Below are 27,356 nucleotides of genomic sequence, written 5' to 3'. Positions count from 1 at the left end.
GATTGTCATTAGGTAACAGAAATGAACAGGTGCTGCTATTTTTCTAAGGAAGCCAAAAACACATCAATGGATATCTTAAAGGGTAGATTATCCACATCAGGTTGGGGGTGAGTCGCTGCTTTAAGTGAAGGAGTTTTAAATTCCTCGGGGTCTTATTCACGAGTCGGGGTTGTGGAAGAAGTGGGACAATAACAGGCGGATTCGGGCAGCAATGCAGATGTTGTAGAGAAGACGATTTACCTGTTCATCGATCTACATTCCAACACAAGCTGCGGTCCGTGACTGAAAGAATGAGATACAAGCAGCAGAAATGAGCTTCCTCCAAAGGGTTGCTGGACTCACCCTTAAAGGGATAGTTCGCCTCTTTTGACATGAAGCTGTATGACATCCCATATCAGCAATATCATTTATGAACGTTTTCTTAGCAGATAAAGTGCACCTTACTGTGAGGTTCTTATCCATTTATGTGACAAATTCAAAATAGTGCAAGTATAACCACTTAGAAAACGTTGAATTATCAGTTGTTGTTGCCATTTTGCCACCATCTTCTTCTTCTTCTGTTGTTTTAAAACCTTCATTTTCTTCTTCTTCTGTTGTTTTTAAAACCTTCTTCTTCTGTTGGTTTAAAACCTTCTTCTTCTTCTTCTTCTTCTGTTGTTTTAAAACCTTCTTCTTCTTCTTCTTCTTCTGTTGGTTTACAACCTTCTTCTTCTTCTGTTGATTTAAAACCGTCTTCTTCTCCTCTTAATTTCCGGCTGTTTTTTCTTTTAAACCTCCGACTGTGCGACAGCTCGGATTGTAACCGGACTCAGTAACTGTAATAATATTACCCAAATATAGTTAGTAACGCTTTATATTACTCTGTTACTGCCTAAACGTAGTATATAACGGTAACGCGTTACTTTTGTAACTTTTGTAAGGCGTTACCCCCAACACTGCCCTTAAGGATAGGGTGAGGAGCTCAATACATGTATGTCATAGTTTCTTCCCAGATACATCATATTATCCCAGATATTTCCGGAGATTAGATTATTTCCTGAAGGAGATCCTTTGTCTTCTTGTGGATGTCCACTGAAATTGTTGTTGCTGTGTTTCCCTCCCTGAGGTACTGGCAAAGTGGTCTATACCGCCACCCTCTGGCAAACCTGCACAGGTGAATTTATTGGCTTCTTCAGGCAGCTTGTTTCACGTTTTAGGACCCTTGAACTGCAAACGCTGTCAACCCAGGGTCTTCACCAGTGCCTCTAGAATAAATTAAAGTACTCTACTTAAGGAGCTCAGCCTACATATGGTACTAAAAGATGACGAGAGGCCGCAAAGAGTATTAAAAGTAAATTCTAATCATTTCTAAAAGACACTGAGAGGCAGTGTGAGCAGGCATGAACAGGTGTGATGAGCTCCCTTCTGTTGGTTCTTCTTCAAAGGCCGGTGGCTGAGCTGTGTACAATCTGGACTCGATGGATGGATTATTGGTTGGGGCAGGTGAGGAAGCTTTATCTTCTCCACGAGGAGAAGAAAGAGAAGATTCATTTCTCCATTACTATGATTTATACTGTATTTTGTGCTATTGGGCTAATTTTTTACCGAAAGAAATCAAGCATGCAAACATCATCTCCTCTCTTTGTCAGTTGACAATGTGTGGTGTTATGCTGCCATCTAGTGGGGATTTGTGTCCATACACCCTTACTGTAACAGCCATTGTTAAAAAAAGCCTGAAGTCAAAAGTTTACTGCCGTCATGCTGCTGCACTATGCAATGCACTTTATCCAGTATATTCAGTATGTTCATTACCCTTTTTTGTTATTTTTAGAGCTATTTTATACGGTGTTTGCATGTAAAATGCAGTTTCATTGTATTTTTCTTCTTTTTCTTCATCATACTGGGATTTTGGACACCTTTACTTCTGCTGATTTCTTCTCCGGAGATGTTCTGGCTCTTTCTGCAAATATAAACTTCTGTTTAATTGAGTTGCGTGCGCAGCTATGGATATTTCACAAACACAGACAAGTCTATACGTTCAAAGCAAATTATAATGAAAAGCTACAGAAACCTTTAACCTCTACAAGTAGCTCGTTCCTGCATCAGTGGTTTCAAATAACATTTGAACCACAGTCTGAAGTTGTGTTTTGGGTGTTTAACTCACCACAAATCATTCCTAAAGCTTTTTTCTTGTGAAGACTGAAAAAGAATGCAATGAATCTGTCAGGAGGCAGAAAGTTTAACCCATATTTGTGATGTTCATTTAGATACCAGGGCCAGCTTGACCTATAATTTTAACTTGTCGGTTGACTGAACCTTGCATTTATTGAGGTTCAAAAATGACGAGAGAGTAGTAACAGATTTTACAGTTTAAGAAGTCTTGTTACAAATGAGACCGTGAGAGAATGAAAACTCATCATGTTTGTTGTTCTGTAAAGAAAAATAATGCTCCACGAATGTTGGCGTGATTTCCTTTATTATCCGACTGTCTGACACAAAGTTGTACAATAGGACAACATCTTGTATAGTCATTTGTGCATTTAATGCATGTATACACATCCAATGAGGGCGCATACTTTTGTACATTCAATGTAAAATGTTGCAAAGTAATATTTTTGATTTCATAAACAAAGCACAGAATAGAAACATCGTTTATTTTTTTCAACTTTGGTCGATTTTCTTTGTTTTCATTGGCGGCCGTGGCTCAGTGGGTCGTCCAGTAACCTGAAGGTTGGCGGTTCAATTCCCACTCTCACTGCTCAAAGATTGGTGAAACTGACAGCTGGAGGGGGGTGCCTTGAGCAAGGCACCGTACCCCCATGCTCCCCGTGCGCTGTGATTGGCTGCCCACCGCTCCAGTGTGCCTGGCATCTGTCTCTATGAGTGTGTGACCCTGTGCATGTTCAACAGGTGCCAACCTGGATGGGTTAAATGCGGAGGAGTAATTTCATGTATCTACATGACAATAAAGTCTTAGGCTGTGTTCGAAACCACATACTTCTCCTACTAACTTTTTGAGTTAGTATGCGAGTTTGAGTATGTGAGAAGTTCCCGGGTGCATACTAGATTCTCTGAAATGTTGGGTATGCATCATGAGGTTACTACTCATACTCAAACTACCCAAGATGCAACGTAACGTGACGTCGCCGATCGTCATTTCCTGTCAAAACGGCAGTTTTAAGCTAGCTACAACGAGGGTAGGTTCACTTCCTGTTTTCAAAACAAAAGCACCAATTGTATCGTAATGGCTTTCCCTATGATAAAAGGCAACAGGGATTTTATTTTGTGAAAATAACCAGAAGTGCATTGCTCACTATGGCTAGCTTTAGTAGCGCCGAATTCATAGGAACAAAATTGTAAATAGCCGGTATTTTGTCAGATTTTCAACACGTTGGGGATCTAAACGACTACTTTCTCACCTGAAAATGTTTCAAATGTTGCTAAAGTTTACAGAGTTTAGAGCTTAAGTGAAATCAGCTTCAGGCCGGCTGATTTCGGCTCGGACAGGAGCGAAATGCACTGTGGGTAAACGCTCTGCATACTGTCTGATCAATGAGTATGCAGTATGTAGTATGCGGTTTCGAACACAGCCTTAATCTCTTATTAGAGGACTTTATGGGCCTTCTGCAGCTAAAATGGGTGAAAGAACGACTGCCTGAGAAAATAGTTAAAACCAAAAAGGCTAATGATTTGGCATACTAGTCTTAAAGCCGGGGGGGGGGGTTATCTATTGAAAGCGGATGTTATACAAATATTGCAATAAAGCACATGAAAATACAATCATCAGTGGAGCTTCATCCGTTTTTTGATAATTTCATAAATATATTAGTTTTTTATGTAAGTCACTTCATCAAAATTGAACAGATGACACAGATTGTAAAATATTTCTCCATTTCCACAGAGTGTTACATTCATTAGTTCTCACTTATTTTGGAGCATTAACTTTCTGCACAATGAGCCTTGGAGCCTCGTCTTTTATTGAGGATCAGGCTCAACGTGGGTAATTATGTGTTGGAGTGATTATCCAAGTTTTACGGCTGGTTTACACAGTCTTTATCAGGCTTCCTGTTCTTTACGACCATCCGAACCTCAACCCATTAAGACCTGAAGCTCCCTTTAACGAGCGAGCAGAACTAAAGAAGAAAGGGAGACGCACGCACGCGTTGCATCCATATTAATAGATTAAAGGCGCTAGCATGGTTGACGCGTCTGTCACGGCGGTGGCGGCCCGTGACGTCAAAATGGCGTTTCAGGCCTGGCGCTTTGCCTTGAAAAGACGGCGCAGCGCGGTGTCGTGCACCAGTCGGTTTTTGTAACTTGGCGGCGCCACCAGCGAAAAACCGGATGGACCGTTGTGAGACCAGGCTCAGTCAGGAGGTGCGTTTGTACAGGCAGCTGTACGAAACTGCAGTGAAACAGCGCAGGGAGCACGTAAACTCCCAAAACTGGTGCACAGAGATTGGCAGAACTTTGGGGAAAGAGGGAGAGTTCTGTAAGAAAGTGTGGAATAAGCTACGGGACAGATACGTGAAGGCAAAGAAGAGGGCAGAGACTCAGAGTGGTGATGCCGGGGGCTTCAGACCTTCATCTCTTTTAACTGAATTAAAAAATTAAAATTATCCGAATACTGCAGCAGTACCATTAATGACAGTATTCCTGCTCTTCATTGTTTTCTTCTCCACTTTCGTGGTTGTAGAGTAGCGGTAACCTTCACATAGCAGCGCCACCTCAGTGACGGAGAAAATTGCAACTACTGTCGACTTGCGCCACTATATATTGCGGGCACGAACTCGTGACGTCATCAACACCGCTCGCGCGAGCAGACGCAGCAACCATGCTAGAGTAAGTCTCAGAATCCCTCCACATGCAGCCTTGTGAAATTCTACTTAAAGCCTGCAACACACAGAGTAGTTGTTAAAGGGCTATTTGTACTCAGTTTGTTATTGTTACTGCATAATGGAACAAAAGCTACATAAAGACTAAGGCTGCGGCTACACGGAAACGTTTTTCACTGTAAACGATACTTTTTCTTATCGTTTCGCTGTCGCGGCCACACGGAGCCGGCGTTCCCACTACCCCAAAACGATAGTTTTTGAAAACGGGTTCCAGAGTGGGAAAGTTTGAAAACGGCCTCGTTTCGTTTCCATTGTTACAGCTAAAACGTTTTTGCGTCAGTCACACGTTGACGCTGTGAGCCAATTTTAACACTTCTCTATTGTCTCACAGCGTGGCGTGACACAGTGGCGTGTGTACTGTATCGTTTCATCGTTTTCGTCTGGACAGCAGCGCGTTTCCGTGTGGTCGCAAGAATTTTCGTACCCGTTTTCAAAAAAAACCTCGTTTCGTTTTCGTGTAGCCGTAGCCTAAGTTAGCTGTTTAGGAGCAAATGAACAGAAATGGCGTTTTTTTTTTAGGGAAGTGTCACCTCAATTCCAAAAGAGTTGTTTCAAATGTAAATAAAAGCAGATTAACGTGTTTTAATTCACATATCAAATGTTTAAAGTCAGACATTTTTTTACCGTTTCCCGTTGGCATAAATGATCCATTAAATCTTTAGATGTCATGAAAAGCATCAGCTCATCTTGAATTTGAAGTTGGGACAGAAAAGTAGGTGGAGAAACAACTAATTAGGTTAATTATCAAAAGGTCAGGAACATGATTGGGCATAATAAAAAATAAAAAAAAAAGAGGACCTTACAGAGGCAGAGTCCCTCAGACGTAAAGCTGGACTAAAGTTCTTCAAAAATCTTAAAAAAAAACAACTACTTATTCAAATTGTGGAACAACTGCAGATTATCTTTCGTCATCATCTACAGTTGATGCATTATCGTGCCCAATGGAAGTGGAAACCTGCACATCTGGAAAGGCCCCATCAATGCTGAAAGGTATAAACATCTGCTCCCATCCAGATGTCGTCTTCTTCAGGGAAGGCCTTGCACATTTCAGCAGGACTAAGTTAAACCACATCCTGTATCTATTCCAACAGCACGGCTTCAGTGCTGGACTGTGGACTGCAGTCCAGATGTTTCCCCACCGGAAAACATCTAAAAATCACACAGGAATGAGGGACAACATTCCTCTGCCAAAGGTCCAGCAGCTGGTCTCCTCAGTTCCAGATGTTTACAGATGTTGTTAGAAGAAGAGGGGATGCTACACACTGGGAAACATGGACCTGTCCCAACTTTTATGAGATAGTTATGAGCCATCATCTTTCATGAAATAGTAAAACAGTGTCTCACTTTCAACATTTGATACGTTTCCTATTGCAAATTAAATGATCAACTTGTGAGATTTGCTGTTATTTACAATTTACAGTGTCCCAACATTTTGGAGTTGAGGAGAAAAAATGTCACTTAAATGTTGGTTAAACGAGGCGAACGCCAAACAGAGATGAGAACGCCAGCTGTTTGGTCTGATAAGGCTGTTGCAGGTGCATATACTCCAACCACAAAGACATCAAACGAGACATTTAGAGAGAATTCAATCAGTATGTTCTTGTTTTATAACCAAAATGATCATGTTACAACATTCAGGAAGTCAAATACGGGCCGTATAAAACTGGTTTAACCGTTAAAAAGCACGACCTTCCAGTTTATTGAGCTCTGCAGGACAACAGTGTTGAAAGGAGGGGGAGAATATCATGAGCTTAACGCAAATCAGACGTGATTTAAGTGTAACTGAAGTGACAACGGCCATCAGATTGAAACATGTTTTCTGTCTCCTACTTATCTTTTACCAGCATTCTCTAACGAGGTTATCCTGGCTTGTGATTATCCTTATTACTAACTGGGTTGATGTGTCAAGTGAACACTGGAACCTAAATCTAAATGTATCGTCTACTCACATTGACACTTTATTGCTTTGTTGTTTATATATATAGATCTTTGTCTTTTCATTTTGCTTTAATATTTTCTGTAATTTTCTTCTTTTATCTATCTACATTTCCTAAATGACTTCAGGTTTTGGCACGTTTCAGGCCGCCAGAGATGAGAAAGACATATTCTGAATAGACTGAGACCCGGGTCTGCCTCATCCTCAGCGGTGTTCATCAATCAAAGTAATAGTTCTGCACAAAGACCGCCTTGATGCCTCTGTAGATGGGGGAGAAGTTGTAAATGAGAGCTCTGTCTTCCTCAGCAGGACTGGAGAAACAGTGATGGTTCTTCATGGCTGAGGAGAGAAGGATACAGCTGAATATGGCTGAAATAACACAGTAACGGAGCTGTTCTTCCCTTCATAAAACACACTAAATATTACGAAAGAAAAATGGATTTTATGAAAGTAGGTGGAGAATTGGAGTGTGGCCAAAGGATGCAGCACTCCGAGTACTCTAATTGGGACTTTATTCCCAAACATAACACTTTAAATGAAAAGATCTGCAGCTTACTAACACAATTCAATACTTTAATCAGAGCTCTGCATCAAGAACACGTTTGTTTGTTTCCAGGCGGTCGTCGTAATTTGATGATGTTATTCAATGTTTTTTGAAGAATATACAGTTAAGCTCAAAATCGTAATTTGGCCAAAAAATTACATTATTATCATCAATTATGCTATTAGGCTATTAGGCTAACCAAATGATCCATACCCCTGGCAGATTGATATTTAGGGTATATAGATGTGTGTCAAAATATGATACTATGACATGCCCAGAGGTGGGTAGTAACGAGTTACATTTACTTGAGTAAGTTTTTGAAAAAAATTATACTTCTAGGAGTAGTTTTAAATCCCTATACTTTTTACTTTTACTTGAGTAGATGTGTGCAGCAGAAACTGTCCTCTTACTCCGCTACATTAGGCTACAATGAGCTGGTTACTTTTCTTCTTACCTCTTTGGTATTCTACGCCTCATTATTTTTACCCCCCCGCGTACGCCTCATTTTAATGTTTTATTCTGACAGAGAGAGAGACTTCCACCAAAGGCTCTACCACCTGACTGTGTTCCACCAATCAGACGCAGCCGTGCAGTCTGGTCACGTGACCATACTCAATCTCAGCGGCGGGACGGGTTAGCTTTAGCATTAGCGGTCGTAGCAAACAAACAAAGAAACAGATGAAAAATGTCAGAACCAACGGTGGGAAATGAAGACGCAGACGAGGCCTCATACTGAAAGCATGTTTACCTTACAAAGAGTGAGAAACAGCAGCTACATTATGTGTCTTCTGTGGCAACCAAAACAAACGCACATTTCTGCAGAAACTCAACATCTAACTTGAGGAAACATGTAGCGGTAAGTTTCCTAAATTAGTTTTTTCCCCCATGGATAGGTGAACGTTTGTTTTTTAGGTTACATATGGGTTACATAGCCTATGTTTTAAACATTTCCTAAGTCTCTTTTATTTTTTATTGAAGTACTTGAATTTACCTGGATTATTTTAATTTAAGCTATTTTGTAATTAATTCATTCATTTTTAATTTATTTTATCAATTGGATGAACTCTAATTTGCCTAAAGATGATTATTTAGTATTTTTGTCTGTCTGATTGAATGCTTGTGTTAACAAATAAATCAGACGTTACTCAACAGTTACTCAGTACTTGAGTAGTTTTTTCACCAAGCACTTTTTTACTATTACTCAAGTAATTATTTGGATGACTACTTTTTACTTTTACTTGAGTTATATTATTTTAAAGTAACGGTACTTTTACTTGAGTAAAATTTTTGGCTACTCTCCCCACCTCTGGACGTGCCATAGATTTCGAGTGAAAAAAGAAGCAATTTCTATGTTTGGCTAACATTTTTATGGAATATAGCGCGTCTGACATGATTCATACCCATTAAAAATTGTCACAGTCTGTGGGAAAATTCAAGCCTCTATACCACAGCTGTCAAACTCAGCAAATGTCTACAAGAGCAGGCCTGCCGGTGGACAGCACATGCACCGCTAATACTACAAATCCCAGAATGCTCAGCTCAATCAGGACCCACAAGCGCGCCCTCCTCTGTTGACATCCTTTAGTGACCTCATGCTACCTGTAGCATCGGGCCACCGGCCGCGTCCAAACCAAAGGTCAAAAACAGGTGGGAAGCAGAATATCTGTTCCCAATAAAACTTTCATTATCGTTATATCTGAGGCGAAGGAAAAACTTCCTCAATTGTAGACATTAAGCATCCTAATTAGCCCGATTAATGGGAACAAAAAGAGCTCAGTGAGGACCTGAGGCTGCTCGTAACTCAGGAAAGGGCTATAAGCTCATAGCTAAATGTTGTCAAGTTCCATATTATTAAAAAAAAATAAAAGAAATTCCACTCTGTGGAAAATCTCTGAGGACACGGTAGGAAGTTCAAGGTGACACTGGCAAGGATGATGGTGCAAGAGGTGAAAAAGAATCTGGGCAACGTCTCAAGGTAGACAGACCAACGGACACTGCATACGGCTTGATTATCTAAATAATCGACACAAAAGCCGGGCTTCGCCTTTAAGAAAAATCTCATCTGGACAAAGAAGAAGATTTCTGGTCTTCTATTTTGTGGCCAGGTGGAACAAATAATGGAATTGTTTGGCCACAATGATGTAGCCTTCATTTAGCATTTAGCTTTAAAACCCTGAGGATACCATCCCCACAGTGAAGCATGGTGGTGGGAACATCATGCTTTGGGAATGGCTAACCCTAACAACAACATCAGGCAGCCTGTAGAGAAACTTGGGCAACACTGGACATTTCAGCATGTTTTGGCTGTGTGGGGAGCTAAAGGTTATGGTGATCACAGAAGATGAATGGTCAAAATTACCAGTGGATGCATGCAAAAAGCAACTATAAGAAGCGTTTGATTGCTGGAAACGACAATAAAGGCTTTTCCCCTGATTATTGAGAAGCAGATGCATCATTTTGGACATTTCTTATTCAAATGTTAAAAAAAAACAGAAAAAAGATTTTCTTTCCACAATGATACCCCTTGTACTTTGTCTTATTATCTTTTTGGAGATTCCAGTGTCATTTCCACTGTATATTAAGGTGAATTCAGGTCATCTGGGGCCCTTTTTTTGCAGCTTTGACCCCTACAGCTCATTTTAATCTGTCCAACATGTTAGATTGTATACATCTTGCCCAGAAGAGACATACCACACCTTTGTAAATACCAGAAATGAAAGGAAGCTTTCACACCGATCTTATCGGGAACAATTCCTTAAAGGCCTTGAAATCCCTTATGAAGACTAACACTTTTAACGTGTTAATTATTTTTAAAAAAAAGCATAAATGTACTCACATACTTTAAAAATCAACTATAAATTCAAACAACAGCAAGCAGAAAGCAGATCAACCGACGATTAATTTGGTTATTCAGTTCAACTTCCGTTGAAAATTAGGACTATTGATTCCACAAACTGTTCTTTTACCTTATATTATTTGAGTGGAGGCCTTTGCAACTTCAAAGGCGAGTGCTTTTTCCCCTTATTTAAAGACCTTTAATGATGTCCAAAGTTACCCAAAGTATGCTGTCCCACAATCTGAAGGACATTTTCTGAAGTGGGATAGTTAAAACTACATGTTCAACACATTTTGTTCCATGAACACACCACGAACACGACGTGATACCAGTTAGGAATGCTGTATTATTTAGGACAGATTTATATCCTTATATAATTAGTATCTTGGTAAAAATGTTACATCTCTACTCTTGAAGGAGTCATCAAACCAAAAGAGTTCTGGTAACGTGACTATTTTAGATCAGGATGTAATTGCACTGAATCTTACTCATTCTATAATTTCATCTGATAATAATTTCTACAAAGATGACCCGTGAGTTGTAGCTATTTCAACCAATCACACTGCTATACCGTCTGTAACAGATAAAAAAAATAATTACAGGATCCAACAGAACTAAGAGCTCAAAAGTTAAGTCTGAGTCTGATATATAATTGCCAGCCATATATTTCTAACTTTGAGGCCATAAATCACAAGAAGACCTCAGAATGGATGGAACAAAATGAGAGTTTGAACATTTACTGTTAATTAGCCACAGGGAAAATGCTAATTTGATTAAATATCCTGTTATTTAATCAAAAGCTCCAGGTGAGAGGAACGAACTTTGAAAATTGGTTTAAGGAAGTGTAGATAATAAATCATTCAAGCAGGAAAAAAGCTGTGATGTAATCTTCTTTATTAATGGCCAAACTGAGTCAAGATGTCTGATGACTTACGGCCTATTGCTGCACCATTTCCTACGGCAAACATAGACAACCTGACAGAGGTAATAACAGTCAGAAGTGTTGTGTTTTTACCTTCAGAGACAAAGAAGCTGGCAGTGTAGAAGCTGGCTCTCACAGAGTTGATGGTGTGAACCATTCCTGACTTCTCTATCCACTCAAAGGGGCTTTTTTCTGGATGCCACTGCACGGCATAAAATGGGTATCGGTGGGCTGAGGAAAACCAGAAACACTGTCAGCAGGTAAAAACTCCCTCATGTGCCGTCTCATCTTACTTTAAAATGACATGGACTGTATAAACCAGAATCTTTATCATTAAATATTATGGAAAACCCCCGAAAATAAAACCAAAAACGTCACCAAAAGTCATTTTCAGACTGTGTTCGAAACCGCATACTACATACTTAGAAACTGCATACTTCCATACTGCATACTCATCGATCAGACAGTATGCAGAGCGTTTACCCACAATGCATTTGTGGCCTGAAGCTGATTTTGCTTAAGCCCTAAACTCTGTAAACTTTAGCAACATTTGAAACATTTTCAGGCGAGAAAGTAGTCGTTTAGATCCCCAACGTGTTGAAAATCTGACAAAATACCGGCTATTTACAATTTTGTTCCCACGAATTCAGAGCTACTAAAGCTAGCCGTAGTGAGCAATGCACTTCCGGTTATTTTCACAAATTAAAATACCCGTTGCCTTTTATCATAGGGAAAGCCATTACAATACAATTGGTGCTTTTGTTTTGAAAACAGGAAGTGAACCTACCCTCGTTGTAGCTAGCTTGAAACTGTTGTTTTGACAGGAAATGACGATTGGTTACGTTACGTTGCATCTTGGGTAGTTTGAGTATGAGTAGTAACCTCATGATGCATACCCAACATTTTGGAGAATCTAGTATGCATCCGGGAACTTCTCGCTTACTCAAACTCGCATACTAACTCAAAAAGTTAGTATGAGTAGTAGGAGAAGTATGCGGTTTCAAACACAGCCAATGTTTCTAATTGTGAGACGGTGCGCCCTCTAGTGGGCAGTTTTCTAAAAGGAATATTGTTGCATATGTAAGTGAGAACATTAACTTCTGAAGGATGGTACCTTCCATGGTGGAGATGAATTGTTTCTTTCCATCGCTGTTAGTGGACAAGACTTTGTAAAACCTCCTCAGCCTGGCGTTTCGGCTGAAGTTCTGTTAAAAGACAAATTTTACACTGAGTTGAATCTTGCAGCCCTCGAAGGAAAACTTCTCCTTCTGCATGGGGGAAAAATGGCAAGAGTAGTAATGAAAACTGAAGTGACATGACTCATTTTAGGCTGCTTGAAAGCCAGACAATCAGGCTGCGGCTACACGAAAACGTTTTTCACTGTAAACGATACTTTTTCTTATCGTTTCGCTGTCGCGGCCACACGGAGCCGGCGTTCCCACTACCCCAAAACGATAGTTTTTGAGAACGGGTTCTTGAGTGGGAAAGTTTGAAAACGAGGTCGTTTCGGTTCCATTATTACAGCGAAAACGTTTTTGCGTCAGTCAAACGTTGACGCTGTGAGACTTCTCTATTGTCTCACAGCGTGGCGTGACACAGTGGCGTGTGTACTGCATCGTTTCATCGTTTTCATCCGTTTTCGTCTGGACCTGAGTCTTTACAGCAGCGTTGCCGTGTGGTTGCAAGAATTTTCGTACCCGTTTAAAAAAAAAAAAAAAAAATCGTTTCGTTTCCGTGTAGCCGTAGCCTCAGCCACAGTTTGGACGATTTTCAGATATAACTCCACACGTTGGCATCCAGCAATTCATTCACTGGGATTATAAAGATTTTAGGCTCACAAAACAGATTTCCTAACACAAGTAAATCAATAGACATAAGATACCCACATTAAACATTAAAATGTACTGTAACATAACATTAAATAGTACACATACAGTACGCATATAACAAGTCGTCCCCACTGAATATAAAGTGAACTGCAAAGTTTTGCTTGGACAAATCATCTTTGTAACTGTATAGTTGGGAATTCTGTCGATCACATATGCTTCCTCTTTCATAACTACTAGCCGAGGCCTGTCACAGTTGTTATATAATCACCTGACTGCAATAATCTTTTGTATTAACAGGTACATAAAGAGAAGCCGGATCAGGAATATCATATCTGCATCACTGTTTTCAGTTTGTTTGCTAAAAACACTATTTGTGCGTCTTTTTTCTTCAAGTCTCTCAACATTAATATTTATACGTTTAACTTTTTGAATTTGCTTTCAAAACCATAAAGGTCAATAAAGATGATAAATAAAGCAGGAAAATGACTGGGCAAGCTTTGGTTTGGTGACTTTCATAGTCATCAGAAATTCATCTTATTGTCATTGAGCAAACTTAAGAATTTAAGTATGAAATAAAGTGCTCATTCGGCACATGCAGGCTTTCCTAATTATTATTATTATTCTGTACATTTTTAAAAGCCTGATCCTGCAGCGTGATCCATGCCATTTAAAACATCCAAACATCCAGTTTGTCCTGGAGGTCCCTGCTATGATGTTTTGCATCTCTTCATTCAGCGGTGGGATGAAATACAGCAAACTCTCATGGTGGCCAAGTGGAAAGGTGTTGGTCTTGTAAAGCAAAGATCATGGTTTCAATCCCCATCCATGCCTTGGAACTATGATCCATATAGAGCAGAAAAAACTGAGTTCTGTTATGAATGAATGAATGAGCTTATTTAAAGGACTGCATGCAATACCATAAATCATTGCCATTTCATGAACAACAAGATGGTTACATCGGATTTAGTAGGAGTGCTATTTTCCATCTGTAGTCCTTAAAGGGGGATGGGTAAGGAGTACAATTATTATCATTTTTTTCCTTTCTTTATTAAAAAACAAAAAAAACTAATTACCAGTGGGTCTATTTTAATTATTTGAATCTGTTCATTTCCGAATTATACATTATGAATGTGAATTATGAATCCAAATGATGGCAATTTCAAGCTTTTTCCGTGGCGAACTCACTGCTATATATGTTACCCTATTTTTAGTTTGGTTTCAAACAATCTAAGGACCATAAATGCTGTTTTTCTCTGTGTCATTGATTTGCAGCTACTCTATAAACCCCGCTGAGGTGAAGGCACATAATCATACCAGAACACCGAGGTAGAAAGTCAGAAACATTTCTTATTCAAGTCACAACAGAAAAAAAATGCCATTAGACAGTCTCTACAAAAAGTGGAGCACTTCTTAGGTTGTGTGAAAAGTGACAAGTCTCTCTCAGTTCCAGCATGTATTGAGCAATGACAATTCAGCAAGCTCATGTCTGAGCAACAGCGATGCCTTTATTTGGAAAACACCCACATCGCTAAGGGCCTGTAGTTATGACAAAAGATAATGCTCCGAGAAGGGGGCAGGAGAGGAAGAAAAGAAAAAAGGAGCAATACATACCTGCATTGAAAGACTCCAGCTGTGAAAGTTGGAGGTGATGTTTTCATCAGCCAGAGACTGCAGCAGATCTTTGGGGAAACTCCCGAACAAACGGCTGGACTGCGCGGCTACAGGATGGACAGATTTGTGATATTAGCTGCTCATGCTTTTAACTTTTACCACCAACGTCCTTTTGTTTCCAAGCCAATATTCCCTAAAGGTACCATTTTTTGGGATCCTATCCTGTAAAAAAGACAAACTGGAGCATGAAGTATCGATCCCATCATGCTAGCTTTGATCCTTTACCAAAAACCAGTGTTGGTGTTGATGCAATCGGTATTTGGATTGATCCACCAACACCCAATTTAAAGGAGAAGTTCGTCTTTTTTAAGCCTGGACCTTATTTCTGGCATAAAATACGTTCATCTACTCACCGATAACAGTTTGGTGTCTTTATTTCACCAATACTTTAAGACCAATGAATGAATGAACGTGTACTATTGCACTGTTAGCTCAGAGCTGCTGTGTTGTTGTTATCCGGGTGTGACAGGTGTGTAGAAAGCTTCCTATAAGCCCCCCGATAACAACAACACGGCAGCTCTGAGCTAACAGTGCAATAATACGCGTTAATTCATTCATTCTTCTTAAAGTATTGGTGAAATAAAGACTGTTTTTTATGGATAAATGGCCACTACAAATTAAAACTTAAACCAAACAAAATCAAAAGACCACTGATGCACCATGGGGGATGTGGTTTAACGCAGGTAAAAGAAGATGAATGTCCAAGATGAATTCTTACGTTTTCTGATGATTTATTTCAAAACAATAAAACAAACAAAAGAACAAAGAAAACCATTGGCCCACCCAGATGCATGCTGGTACTCCAGGTGCCTACCTACACAAATAGCTTCAGGTGCCCAGTGTGACCCAATCACCAAAATATTCTAAATATTCAAAATACAAATAACTAACAAAGAATATTAGCAAAAAATCCAATCTAAATAAAGCACTGAAATTAACCAAATAAAGTTACTTATAATTAGCAAATGAAATTTACAACTAGAACCAAAAACTTTACAAACTGCTCCCACAAAAGACAAATAATGTCTTCTTTAGAGGCTGTATTGTCTGTGCCCTGTTCTCTCCCGTTATATGGATATACGCGGATCTCCAGGGATCTAAATATCTTCCGAAGGACGCCGACTTTCACCAAACTGTTATCGGTGAGTAGATGAACGTATTTGATGTCAGAAATAAGGTCCAGGTTTAAAAAAAACGAGTTTCCCCTTTAAGTTATAAGACGTTGCAGATGTAGGGACCCACATTCCTAATTGAAAGCTATCTATCCTATAATACTACAATATCTTATTCCTTATAATACTGAGTCATAAAAGAAGAAAAAAGCTCAAGTTTAACTGTAATTTGAGTTGACATATTCAGCTTTAGTTTCACATAAACTCACATGTTTTCTCCTAAAGCGTATCTATTTTTGTGCCATTTAGCCATGAAACGTCTCCATTGGACCCACATTCATGGGTCCTCAATGCAATTAACAGCTTTGCCCCTCTTACGTGAAAGCTTTGCTACACGAGCAAGACATCTAGGTAATAACCATCTGCCGGTTATTCAACCTAAATAACCCAAGAGCCAAAATAATTACCCAGGCTCCGCCCTCGCAGTGACGCAAAACCTTCGGCTCTGCTACACTTACTCAGGCAAACTGCTCATTCAGGTGGATTCGAGTTCCCGAAAAAATGGGAACTCCACCCACTTTGTCGGGAAGCAATCAACTTTGAGCAGCGCCAACGGCCCAGGGTAGAGGCGTGTTCAAGGTAGTGACATGGTTGAACTGCCACTCAACCCATGGATTGTACACGGAAGCGCTTCATTCAATATCAACATGGAGCAGCGTCAAGCTTTTGACACTGCTGTAGATGCTGTAATGAAAGTGTTCGACGGGAGATTCTCGTTAAAAATCGAGCAAAGAACAGCCCTTGAATCATTTCTTGACAGGAAAGACGTTTTCGCCTTGCTCCCTACTGGCTTTGGTAAGAGTTTAATCTACCAGTTAGCCCCGCTGGTAGCTAAATCATACGTCAGAGGAAAGAGTGGTGTGATTGGCTTAAGCTTAGGCACAGCCTTTTCTGGCCACAACCAGTAGCAACCCGAGGGAGGCGGGTTGACCAGGCCATTTCGAATCGTATTCGTTATGATCTTGGTCAGACCAGAATCTCGAAGAGATTTGAAAGTCGATGTTAATCAGGCTACAAAATAATATTCCATGAAATACTTCAATAAAGTCGAAAAAATAAGTATAAAAAGGCTATAAAATCCTGAAAGGAGCGATTCCCTCCCATTTGCAGAGGCTCCGCCCACATCCATACACATGGAGCACCGTGACTGATGCTCCTGTCGGTCAGATAGGGAAGACTGAATGGAAACGATTAGCCAGCAGGAACAATGCTCTTAAGATTATTTTCTAGCAGGATTCCCATAAAGGGGATCCCTCTGAAACTGTTTAAAATAAAACAAAATAAAACACATCATATATATATATATATATATATATATATATATATATATATATATATATATATATATATATATATATATATATATATATATACATATAAAGTAGGAGATAAAAACAAATTGTAAAATAGAAAAAGCTATGAATAGTGTTGTTTCTGCATTTAATAGTTTTCAATTAAGCGTTTTTTTTTTTAAACTTAAAGCACTAAAATAATTGGACAATCCTTGATTTGTGGGCGGAGACTCGTTGCACCATGAGTGAGTGCTCGTGCACGGTCAGTAAGATCCACGGTGAGCTATAACCCAAGAGCCAAACTAAATTGCTAAAAATATATATGTAATACCAACTTTATTAAATTCTTGCAGTCTTTAGACTGGTGATCTCTACATTTCAATTTAAAGGGCTTTAAAGGGCTGTAGGCTCAGACCCATATCAATGCAAAGAGACGAGCAGAAGATGTGCGTTTCCTGAGGAGGAATAGTTTAGGATAAATACCTGTTGTGAGTGTGAGAGGCAGAGCAACGGCCTTGGTGTCGGTGAGCGTGAGCAGGTTTTTGTTGGCGGTGAGGACGGAGAGCTGCTGGAAGCCCTGGCAAGTTCCCCAGATTGGGAAGTAGTCCCCAGCCTCATTGGCCTACAGAGTATCAGAGAGAGTAAGGAATGAAACATCAATGTATGTAGGTAGTAAATCCCCCCCCGTCCCACTACTGAAGCTTAGCAAGGAAGGCTGTCCAAATGAAACCCTGGGTGTTACTTCACTTGTGCGTGTCAGATGCCGTACCCTCAGAGCCAAGTTGTAAAAGATCCTGGCAGCTCGACTGAACTGTGATGTCTGAAGGTCCACGTCTCCTCCTGGCAGCAGCAACCTGAGGAAACAATTCAGTGTTAGAGTGAAACAAATATGCTTTGATTTTACAGAATATGTGGAAATGACTGAAAATACATGAGAAATATTCCTATCAAACAACATGGGTACCAGATCAACTGTCTATGTCTCTATTTATCTGACACTGCTCTGCAACTTTGACCAAAAATAGTTTGTAAAATACAGAATATCAACAGTGTGGCTGCTAACCAACATGTTATTCATTCACTTTATCAAGCTAAGTCCATTTTCCTCTCCAGGTTACCAAGTTCTGCTTTATTCGTTAGTCCACCAGCCAATAGAAAACCCAATAAATCTATCATATGTAGAGAAGAGCTGAACAGCTGAGACTCACCCATTTATTGAGTTGAATATCTTGGCATATTCTTCTTCTGTGCAGTTGATCCTGTTAAAGAAAAAAGGCACAAAAAGAGCTTTTAATTAAGTCTAAATTAGTCAAAGGCTGTGTTCGAAACCATACTTCCATACTCATCGATCAGACAGTATGCAGAGCGTTTACCCACAATGCATTTCGCTCTAGGCTAAAAAAAACTAGGCTAAAAACCTACTTATTTAGGATTGCTTTTAATACCCAGTAGTAGGATGACACTTTTATCTTATTTCATCTTATTTGATTTTGTTGTATTTTATTGCTTTCACTGTTCTTTTATTGTTTTTACTTATTCTTCTCTTTATTTATTACTTGCTGTAAAGCACTTTGGTACATCGTAAGGATTGTCTGTAAAGGGCTGTATAAATAAAATACATTTACATTTTACATTTACATCTTCGGTTTATTCCATGAAATACTTAAATAAAGTCGAAAAAAGAAGTAGAAAGGCTATAAAATGATGAAAGAAGTGATTCCATCCCATTTGCAGAGGCTCCGCCCACATCCATCCACATGGAGCACCGTGACTGATGCTCCTGTCGGTCAGATAGGGAAGACTGAATGGAAACGATTAGCCAGCAGGATCAATGCTCTTAAGATTATTTTCTAGCAGGATTCTCATAAAGGGGATCCCTCTGAAACTGTTTAAAATAAAATCAAAGTATTATATCTCCCATAAAGCATCCACTGTGAGATAGATTCTCTACATGCATGTAAATAATATCCCGACGAAACAGATCTCTTCATTTAAGACACGTGTATGTTACTTAAAAAGGCAGGAAGTAGAGAAGTGAGCTGAAGTGCTGTCGTTAGAGGCTCCACCCTCAGAATGTTGGAGGGGCGTATCTCCGAAATGGAGGTAAAATGTTTAACTTAAAAAGGGGACAAACTGTCAAAGCATTTAAGGTTTGTCGGTTCATAGTAGTAATAGTGTGAATGCTGAGTCAGCCTTCTGCAGCTCCTGCAGTTTAAGCTATTTTAAAAGCTATGAATTTTGTTGTTTCTGCATTTTATAGTTTACAATTAAGTGTTGTTGTTTTTTTTTAAACAAGCATTAAAATAATTGGACGGTCCTTGATTTGTGGGCGGAGACTCGTTGCACCACGAGTGAGTGCTCATGCACGGTCAGTAACATCCAAGGTGACAATCAATGAATTTGTAAAGGAAATGCAGGGAATCCAGCTGTTAGCATCTTAGCTGGGTTTTTCTGCAGAATATCCTCACCTAAGGGGTATTGTTATGAAGCTTGAGAGTGAGCTGCAAAGTAAAATTTTTAGAACTTAAATGCAGAAAAAAAAAGACTGGATTTATGTGAAGAGTTGAAAAACAAAGGGAGAAAATACACATTTGTCTAAACCTATTGGAGAAGACCTGTGCAGCATCTTCTAATGAATTTATTTGTTCTTATAAGTGTGCCACAGAAGAAAATGACTAATGGCTTGCTGGTTAATGCACTGTGGACTGGAACAAATCATATCCTCATTCATATCATTTCATATGTGAAACACTTTAAAACAGGCCTGAAAACCTTTCTTTTTACCCAATGTTTTTAATGATCTCGCTTTAAATGCTGTCCTGTTTTTATTTCTTTTTGCATTTAAAGGACTCACTACTTTTATTTGTGTATTTTATTTGCATTTTACTGTCCCTGCTGTTGATCTTAATATTTGTCTTTTATCCCACTGTAGCACTTTGAGATTTTGTTGTAAATGTAAAGTGCGTTATAAATAAAATGTATTATTATTTTTTATTATATCCAGCAGAAGATTACCTCGTTGCTTATCTCGTCGTCTTCATATGAACCATACGATGGAGATGGGCGTGTGTGCCGCTTGAGCTGCTACATTTGAGCAAGGCATCAGGCTGATAGAGGCGCCTGATTGGCTGCTTAGATTAACTTGGTGGGTAACTGACTTACATCTGCTGTCAATCACGCAAACCCTCTGAGGTTTAAGATAAGATCAGAACTTTATTGATCCCAAAACGGGGAAATTTAAGTGTATCACCGACAGACCAGAGCAGGAAAACAGTATAAACCGTTATAAAAAGAGCCCTTAAACTATAAAAGGAGGACGTTTGCAAAAATTGCACACTTGAAAAAGAAGAAGTGGCTGTTGCACAAGAAATAATTATTGCAGAATGAATTGCATTGGTAAATATGAAGACCCAACCATATGGTCATTTTGTTACAATTACCAGCCTATCAGTTCTTGTTTGCTCGTTTCCTGCTCTCTGCGTCAGCCACTAATCACTGATCAGCCTCACCTGTTCCTCTGCCTTCTTCAGCAGGTCTGCCAGCCTGGATCGATGCCAGCTTGTCTGTTATTCTGGCCCCAGTTAGCAGCTCTCCAGCTCCAGCATTCTGTAGCCGATACCTGACTCCAGTTTATTGTTCCTGTTCTGAACCTGAGCCTGATCCCCGTTTGTTTTATTTTTATTCTGTCACCTGTTTACCCTTACATTTTTGGTGGATCAACCTTGTTTGGATCCTGATCCTGTTTACCCCAGTAACTTGATCACCGCTTGGCTAAATCCCCTCTCCCACTGGCCTTTGGTCCTGCACACCTTCGGCTTCCTTCCTCTCCACCGGGTCCCTGGATGTTTTCGAATCATCCATCTTTTACTCCTGCTGTCCCCCTGTTGGATCCTGCTCAATAGTTCCTGAACTCCTCTCTTCACTTTGAATTCTATTAAATCCATTTATGACCTTTTACTTCTGTGTCACCGGTGTTCTGAGTCCATCACGCTCAACTATCACACACTTACATCAGGATGGAGCTTTTCTTACCAGAAAAAGCAGCGACTGCCATTTCTCTCTTAATGCAGACTCAAACAGATGCCACAGGAAGTACAATCCGTTTTAAAAACTGCCTCTCTGAAATAGTTCTCGAAGTAGCCATGACATTTTGTGTTAAAGTGGTAATTATCATCGGCTTTGGAAGGATTACATCTTCAAACAACTGTTTTTGTGTAATACATCTGCTTAATTTAAAGGTTAGAAAACAAAACTGGTATTCTGAGAGAGAAAAAGTTAGTTTATCCAAACTAAAAATCAAATCAAATGTAATTTCCTTTTTACAAGTTCATCGTTCAAAGTGTTTTAAATGAGGAAAACCAAACTTTTTAGATAGTTCTCATTGATTTTATTTCAGAATGCTCTTAGGGATAAGACATTTAAACTTACTGCAGACTGTAAAGTAATTGTAATTTATGTATTTTGGCAAATTACTTTGTCAAAGATTGACTTATTTTCCTGTTGAAAGTTGTAAAAAGATATTTTCCAAAGAGTGTTTGCATGACTTTGTGTCATCACTTCCTGTTTAAGTTCAAATCAGAATGCTTTTTCATTTTTTAACCTGCTCTGTTCCGTTATTAAGGATCCAAAAACCAGATCGGTCAGTGTGTGTTTATCTATTGTTTAAGACTCTGATTCTGAACAGCAAACGCATAAAAGACGGGGAGGGGATGGAGGCCTATGCTTCTTTGCAATGGAGCAAATCAATCTCTACCTCGGGAGATATGATCTAGAGTTTAAGTCTTACTTATTCAGTTATCTTACCTGATGGGTACCACCCTGGCGCCGGCGCCCTCCACGTATTTGACATAAGAGGCCGCGATGTACGAGGAGCCATAAGCAAACGGGTCCCCTGGAAGATTTTCTTGTGCTAATATACCTAAAAACGGAGGTAGACTCATCAAGTTAAACAACTGCACATATAATTTGCTCAATATCCAATTAAATTTCAACCACATTCTTAAAAAAAAAGAAGAAAAAAAAAAAAAAGGTAAATGTGACACAAAAGAACACAAACTCCTCCGGCTGGTATGTAGTTAAAATCCTCCCGGTGAGATCTCCGTTCACCCTAAACTGGTTGAATACGACGTGAAAGCAATGCAAATATTCTACAAAAAGTGCTTTAGACTCGGTTCTGCCTCCTGTGTGGTGACCATCACTGTTTTAGGCCATGTTCCTTTTCTTTAAGCTTCATTTCTCACTCATTCTGGTCTCAGTTGAGATCGTGTTAGATTTGTTCTGCAAACATTGTTGAAATGATCCATGATTACAGTGTTTTTTTTTTGGCTTTTAAGAGTAATTAATGCTGCACATGCTATTAATTTGTTGACATTTTGGTTGAGTTGCTAACAGAATGGGTTTTATTTTCCTTTAGTTCAGGGATGTCCAAAGTCGGCCCTCGGGGGGCCGCTGTCCTGCATGTTTTAGATGTTTCCCTGCTTCAACACACCTGATTCAGATGAAATGGATCTCTTCAAAAGGTTGTAAAGTTCTGCACAAGCCTGCTGATGATGCACTGATATGTCAGTACATTTTCTCTCCCTTCGTATCAATGCGTGCTGCCGCCTGCCGCGCCTGTTACGGTGTTTACTGCTCGGTCAGCACGGGCTACACAGAAAATAGCGCCAAGCGATTGTGAGGTCTGACTTTTTCCTGGAGAATGATTTTGTGATGCAAATGTATTACTCTTTTGAACGCATATTGTTTTGAGAAGTAAAACGCTTTATTTTTGGGACCTCAGCCAACTAGCCGGACTACCTTCGTCAACGCCAAAACTCTGCTCACAGGACACAGCAGGGGGTAAGAAAATGTTCATAAATGATGTTGCTAATATGGGATGTCATACAGCTTCATGTCAAAAGAGGCGAACTATCCCTTTAAACCTGCATTCTATTCACTGACTTCAACTTCCTGCATTTGGAAAAAAGAACACAGTGGCTCTACTTCTATGTTCCTTTATTAATTCAGTAAATACTGTCCTAAATCACCAGGCTAATTTTTAATACACCATCTTATAAACAAAAGAGTAAAACAGCAGGGTAATGCCATGGGGCGGAGCTACACCATGATTGACAAGCCACTATCCAATGGGTGCGTTAAGTTTCTGCAACTCTCCACCAATGAACCAAGATGGAAATGCCCAAAAAGTTGAAAAAAAGTTGAAGTGTACACCACTCATGGGTAACATGACAAAGGAAGCTGAAGAATCAAGAGAATGGATATATCATTGGTACGAGTTGGGTTCGTCAGGAATAGGAAACGGATGGTTGGATTTCTGCCTAAGTTTCACATTGGATGCTAAGTGACAGAATAACTACTAAAAGTTTGGACACCAACCCATTAAGTTTGAATAAGCAGATGTACCCAAACATTTGACGGGTACTTTAGTTAAACAAAATGATCCGGGTGCCAAACTATACCAAGATGTGTGTCAGGAGGAGCTGACGGCATCAAGTCCTTTTAAAAAGCAATAAAAAGCCAGAGTATCCTTAGTATTCCTCTTAGCGTTCATGCACATATGCTACAATATAAAATGTTTTACATTGACCATTCTGAAGAGATGTCAGGTCATCGAAGAGTTGAAGAAACAAGTTGTAATCCTTCTATGGTAGGATGCCACCCACGCCCAAGCTCAGCGACACACTGAGCCCTCAGTATGACGAGGCATTGCAAGTCTCATACACTTCCTTCTCTATTCATTACCGTTCAGTCTGAGTCATGACCACAATGATTCTACTAGTTTTACACAATTCTCATGATGCTGAAAAAGCCACACTTAAATGAAATGTTAGGAAAAAGCTGCAGGTGGGTTAGTTAAATAATGAGGTTAAAGGGTGGCAGAGCAGCAAACACTGGCATCACAGTTCAAATTAAATCAACAGCTGTACAATGTGCTGCAATATTCAGAGCCCTCAATGTTTGGGACAAAGTTGCCTTTTTGTTCCCCCTCTGTTCCTCAGTATAAAATTCTAAAATCAAACAATTCAGACGTGATTAAAGTGCACATTCCAGATTCGGATCTAAAGAAAGTCATTTTCATATAGTTCAGTTCCAACACGTAGAAATGACAACACTTTTTACACCTCATTTCGGGGCTTGGGAGAGGTGGCTTCCAGGTGTGTGTGATCACTCAGGTGTGTTTCACCTGATACCTCAGCTTGTTTCTACAGTTTGGAGTCTGGTGTTGTTCAACATGAGGAGAGAAGCTGCTATGAGGCTTAAAAACGAGAGTAAAACCACCTGAGACATGGGTCAAACCTTAGGGTTACCAGCATCAGATGTCTGGAAGATCATTAAGAAGAAAGAATGCTCTGGTAGGCCGAGGAAGACAGAAGAATCCTCACTGTGGTAAAGAAGCATCCTCAAAAAGGCCCGTCCAACAGATCTGAACCAGTCTTCAGGAGGCAGGTGTGCGTTTGTTAGAAACGAATATCCACAGAAGACTTCATGAGCAGAAACACAGAGGCTACACTGCTACATGCTAACCGCTAGTTAGCCACAGAAACAGGATGGACACGTCACAGTTTGCCAAAAAGTCATTAAAGGAGCTGCAGAGTTCTGGAAAAACGTGTTCTGATGAACCTGAACCTGAGTGATGGCAGGAAGAAAGTGTGGAGACCAACAGGAAGTTTCCAAGATCCAAAGCATAGCAGCTCCTCTGATAAACACGGTGGTGGGGGTGTGAAGCTGGAGTTACAGTTGACGCGTCTGTCACGGAGGTGGCGGCCCGTGACGTCAAAATGGCGTTTCAGGCCTGGCGCTTCCCTTGAAAAGACGGCGCAGCGCGTTGTCGTGCACCAGTCGGTTTTTGTAACTTGGCGGCGCCACCAACGACAGACCGGATGGACCAATGTGAGGCCAGGTTCAGTCAGGAGGTGCGTTTGTACAGGCAGCTGTATGAAACTGCAGTGAAACAGCACAGGGAGCACGTAAACTCCCAAAACTGGTGCACAGAGATGGGCAGAACTTTGGGGAAAGAGGGAGAGTTCTGTAAGAATGTGTGGAAGAAGCTACGGGACAGATACGTGAAGGCAAAGAAGAGGGCAGAGACTCAGAGTGGTGATGCCGGGGGCTTCAGACCTTCACCTGTATTGACTGAATTAAAAAATTAAAATGATCCGAATACTGCAGCAGCATCATTGATTACAGTATTCCTGCTCTTCATTGTTTTCTTCTCCACTTTCGTGGTTGTAGAGTAGTAGTAACCTTCACGTAGCGCCACCTCTGTGACGGAGAAAATTGTAACTACTGGCGCATCGACTTGCGCCACTATACATATATCTGGCACGAAATCGTGACGTCATCAACACCGCTCGCGCTAGCAGACGCGGCAACCATGCTAGAGCCTTTATGGGCCTGTGTGGCTGCACACTTATCTTCACTGATGATGGAGCTGCTGATGGAGCTGCACAATGAATTCTGAGCTGGATAGAAACATCTGATCTGCTCCAGTTCCAGTAAAAGCCTCCAAACTCATTGGACGGAGCTTCAAGAAAATGATCCCAAACATCCTGCTGAGGCAGCACCAGAGTTTCTCAGAGCATTCCTGAATAGCCGAGCCAGTCAGCTGATTTAAAAACAAGCATGAGTTGAGGTTGGCTGCCATAGGCATTGCTAGACCCCTTTTATTGGGGAACGTGTCCCTGTATAGATGAGCTGTTCCCCAGTTTAAAGTTACACTAATATAATATATACATTCTTCTTGGATATTGAAGGCTCCTCACCTTCTCCAGTTCTAAACTAGTAGGTGGGAGTATCAGCTTATACGTGGTAGCGGGGGGCCATTCCAGCTTGGGTGGTCGTTATGATCGTGTGTCACCAAAACCACTCGACCAGTGTGTGGGTTGTTAAGTCATTCTCACCTGTAAGTGTGAATGATGTGAAACCTCCTGGGCAGGAGAGACAATCCTGAGTCCTTTGTTTAAAGTGTTTTTTTTTTCCAGTTTAGCATAGATGGTTTCTTTAGACTCCTTTCTCAAACCATTCTCTGGCCAGAATGGGGACATTACTGTCCTCAAAATAGTGTCCGTTCTCCTTAAGATGTAGGTGAATTGCTGTGTTTAAAAGTGTTGTCTTTTCTAAATGGTGCAACCGAAATGTATGAAAATTACTTTAAATTAAAGTCTGGAATGTGCATCACGTCTGAATTGTTTGATTTTAAATGTTAACCTGAGGAGCTGGGGGGGGGGGGGGGGGGCTCAAAGCAAAAAGTGACTTTGGAAAACATGGAGACAAATATTAATAAGCTCTGGCTTTGGTCAAATTAAGTTGAACAACACAGAGACGCATTAAAGATTAAAGAGGTGCACTGTCAAGCCAACAAAGAAAACCAATTGGAACCAGTTCAAAGACAATATTTGCATTAGACTGTGTGGCATTAACGCACCCACATGGTTTAAAGACACACTCTCCCTTGCAACACGCGCACCTTTTCTGGAACATTCCCCGAGAATTACATAACAGCTGTCCCAGCTAAACGCGTGCATCCAACCTTTTAACATGCAGAAGTATGTTCGTCTCTTACCGATGATCGGACGGATGTTGAGCTGATGGCTGAGCCCCGCCGCGCGCCCCGGCGGGCCGTCCCAGAGGCTGGCGGTCATGACCGCGAGCACCGCTGCAACCCACCGACGCATCCCAAACTCCGGGCAGAACTATGAGCACCAAACGTACCAGCTGGGTCCACAGACTCGGGATAGACAGTTATAATAAGAACTACAGTTTTTATCAAAGCTTTGGAAATAACAAAGTCCAAATAATAACAATAAGAGGCGCAGAAATAAGAGAATAACGATCCGAGCCGGGATGCAGCCTTCTGGTGGGTGATGCTGAGTGACTGAGGATGGTCGTCTTCCCTCGCGGTACTCTGATGTCTGTGTCTGCCGACCTCCTGGCGTCTGCTCAAGAGCATCAAATCAGTCACGTGCGTGACTTTCATCCACGGAAGCGCGTCACTAAAGGCAGCGCGCGACCAGTGTCAGACGCCGTCTTTGCCTACACAGGTGCCGGCGGAATGTTCCAGCTTCCCATTAACAGTGGGCGTTTCCTGCTCCCAGAAAACACCGTGCAGGGGTTTAATGTGCCTTTGACAAAAAAAATAATAAAATGTTCTATGGATGATTAAACTGGGCAGTTTTTAATGTAAATATGTGGTTTTGAGACTTTAATGACATGGATGAGCCATGCAGGGAATAATCATTAACACTCAAAGACCCAAATCATCCATTCAGACAGTTTGTCTC

At 40.5% G+C, this 27,356-nt stretch overlaps 1 protein-coding gene across 1 annotated transcript; it reads right to left on the bottom strand.

The window, feature by feature from the left end:
* Positions 1 to 2,438: 2,438 nt before the first annotated feature.
* On the bottom strand, positions 2,439 to 26,777 carry LOC142376710 (gamma-glutamyl hydrolase). Its single transcript, XM_075460182.1, has 9 exons — positions 26,639 to 26,777; positions 21,880 to 21,994; positions 18,285 to 18,335; positions 17,846 to 17,930; positions 17,560 to 17,698; positions 14,553 to 14,659; positions 12,227 to 12,317; positions 11,206 to 11,343; positions 2,439 to 7,149 (listed from the first exon to the last, which is right to left on the bottom strand). Exons 1-9 carry the CDS (start codon positions 26,748 to 26,750, stop codon positions 7,028 to 7,030), a joined length of 960 nt encoding a protein of 319 aa, XP_075316297.1. The 5' UTR covers positions 26,751 to 26,777; the 3' UTR covers positions 2,439 to 7,027.
* Positions 26,778 to 27,356: the final 579 nt, after the last annotated feature.

This window comes from Odontesthes bonariensis, chromosome 3 (genome assembly GCF_027942865.1).
Source record: "Odontesthes bonariensis isolate fOdoBon6 chromosome 3, fOdoBon6.hap1, whole genome shotgun sequence".
NCBI lineage: Eukaryota > Metazoa > Chordata > Actinopteri > Atheriniformes > Atherinopsidae > Odontesthes > Odontesthes bonariensis.
Note: the sequence above shows the minus strand (reverse complement) of the source record. Positions and strands in the feature narration are given on the sequence as shown.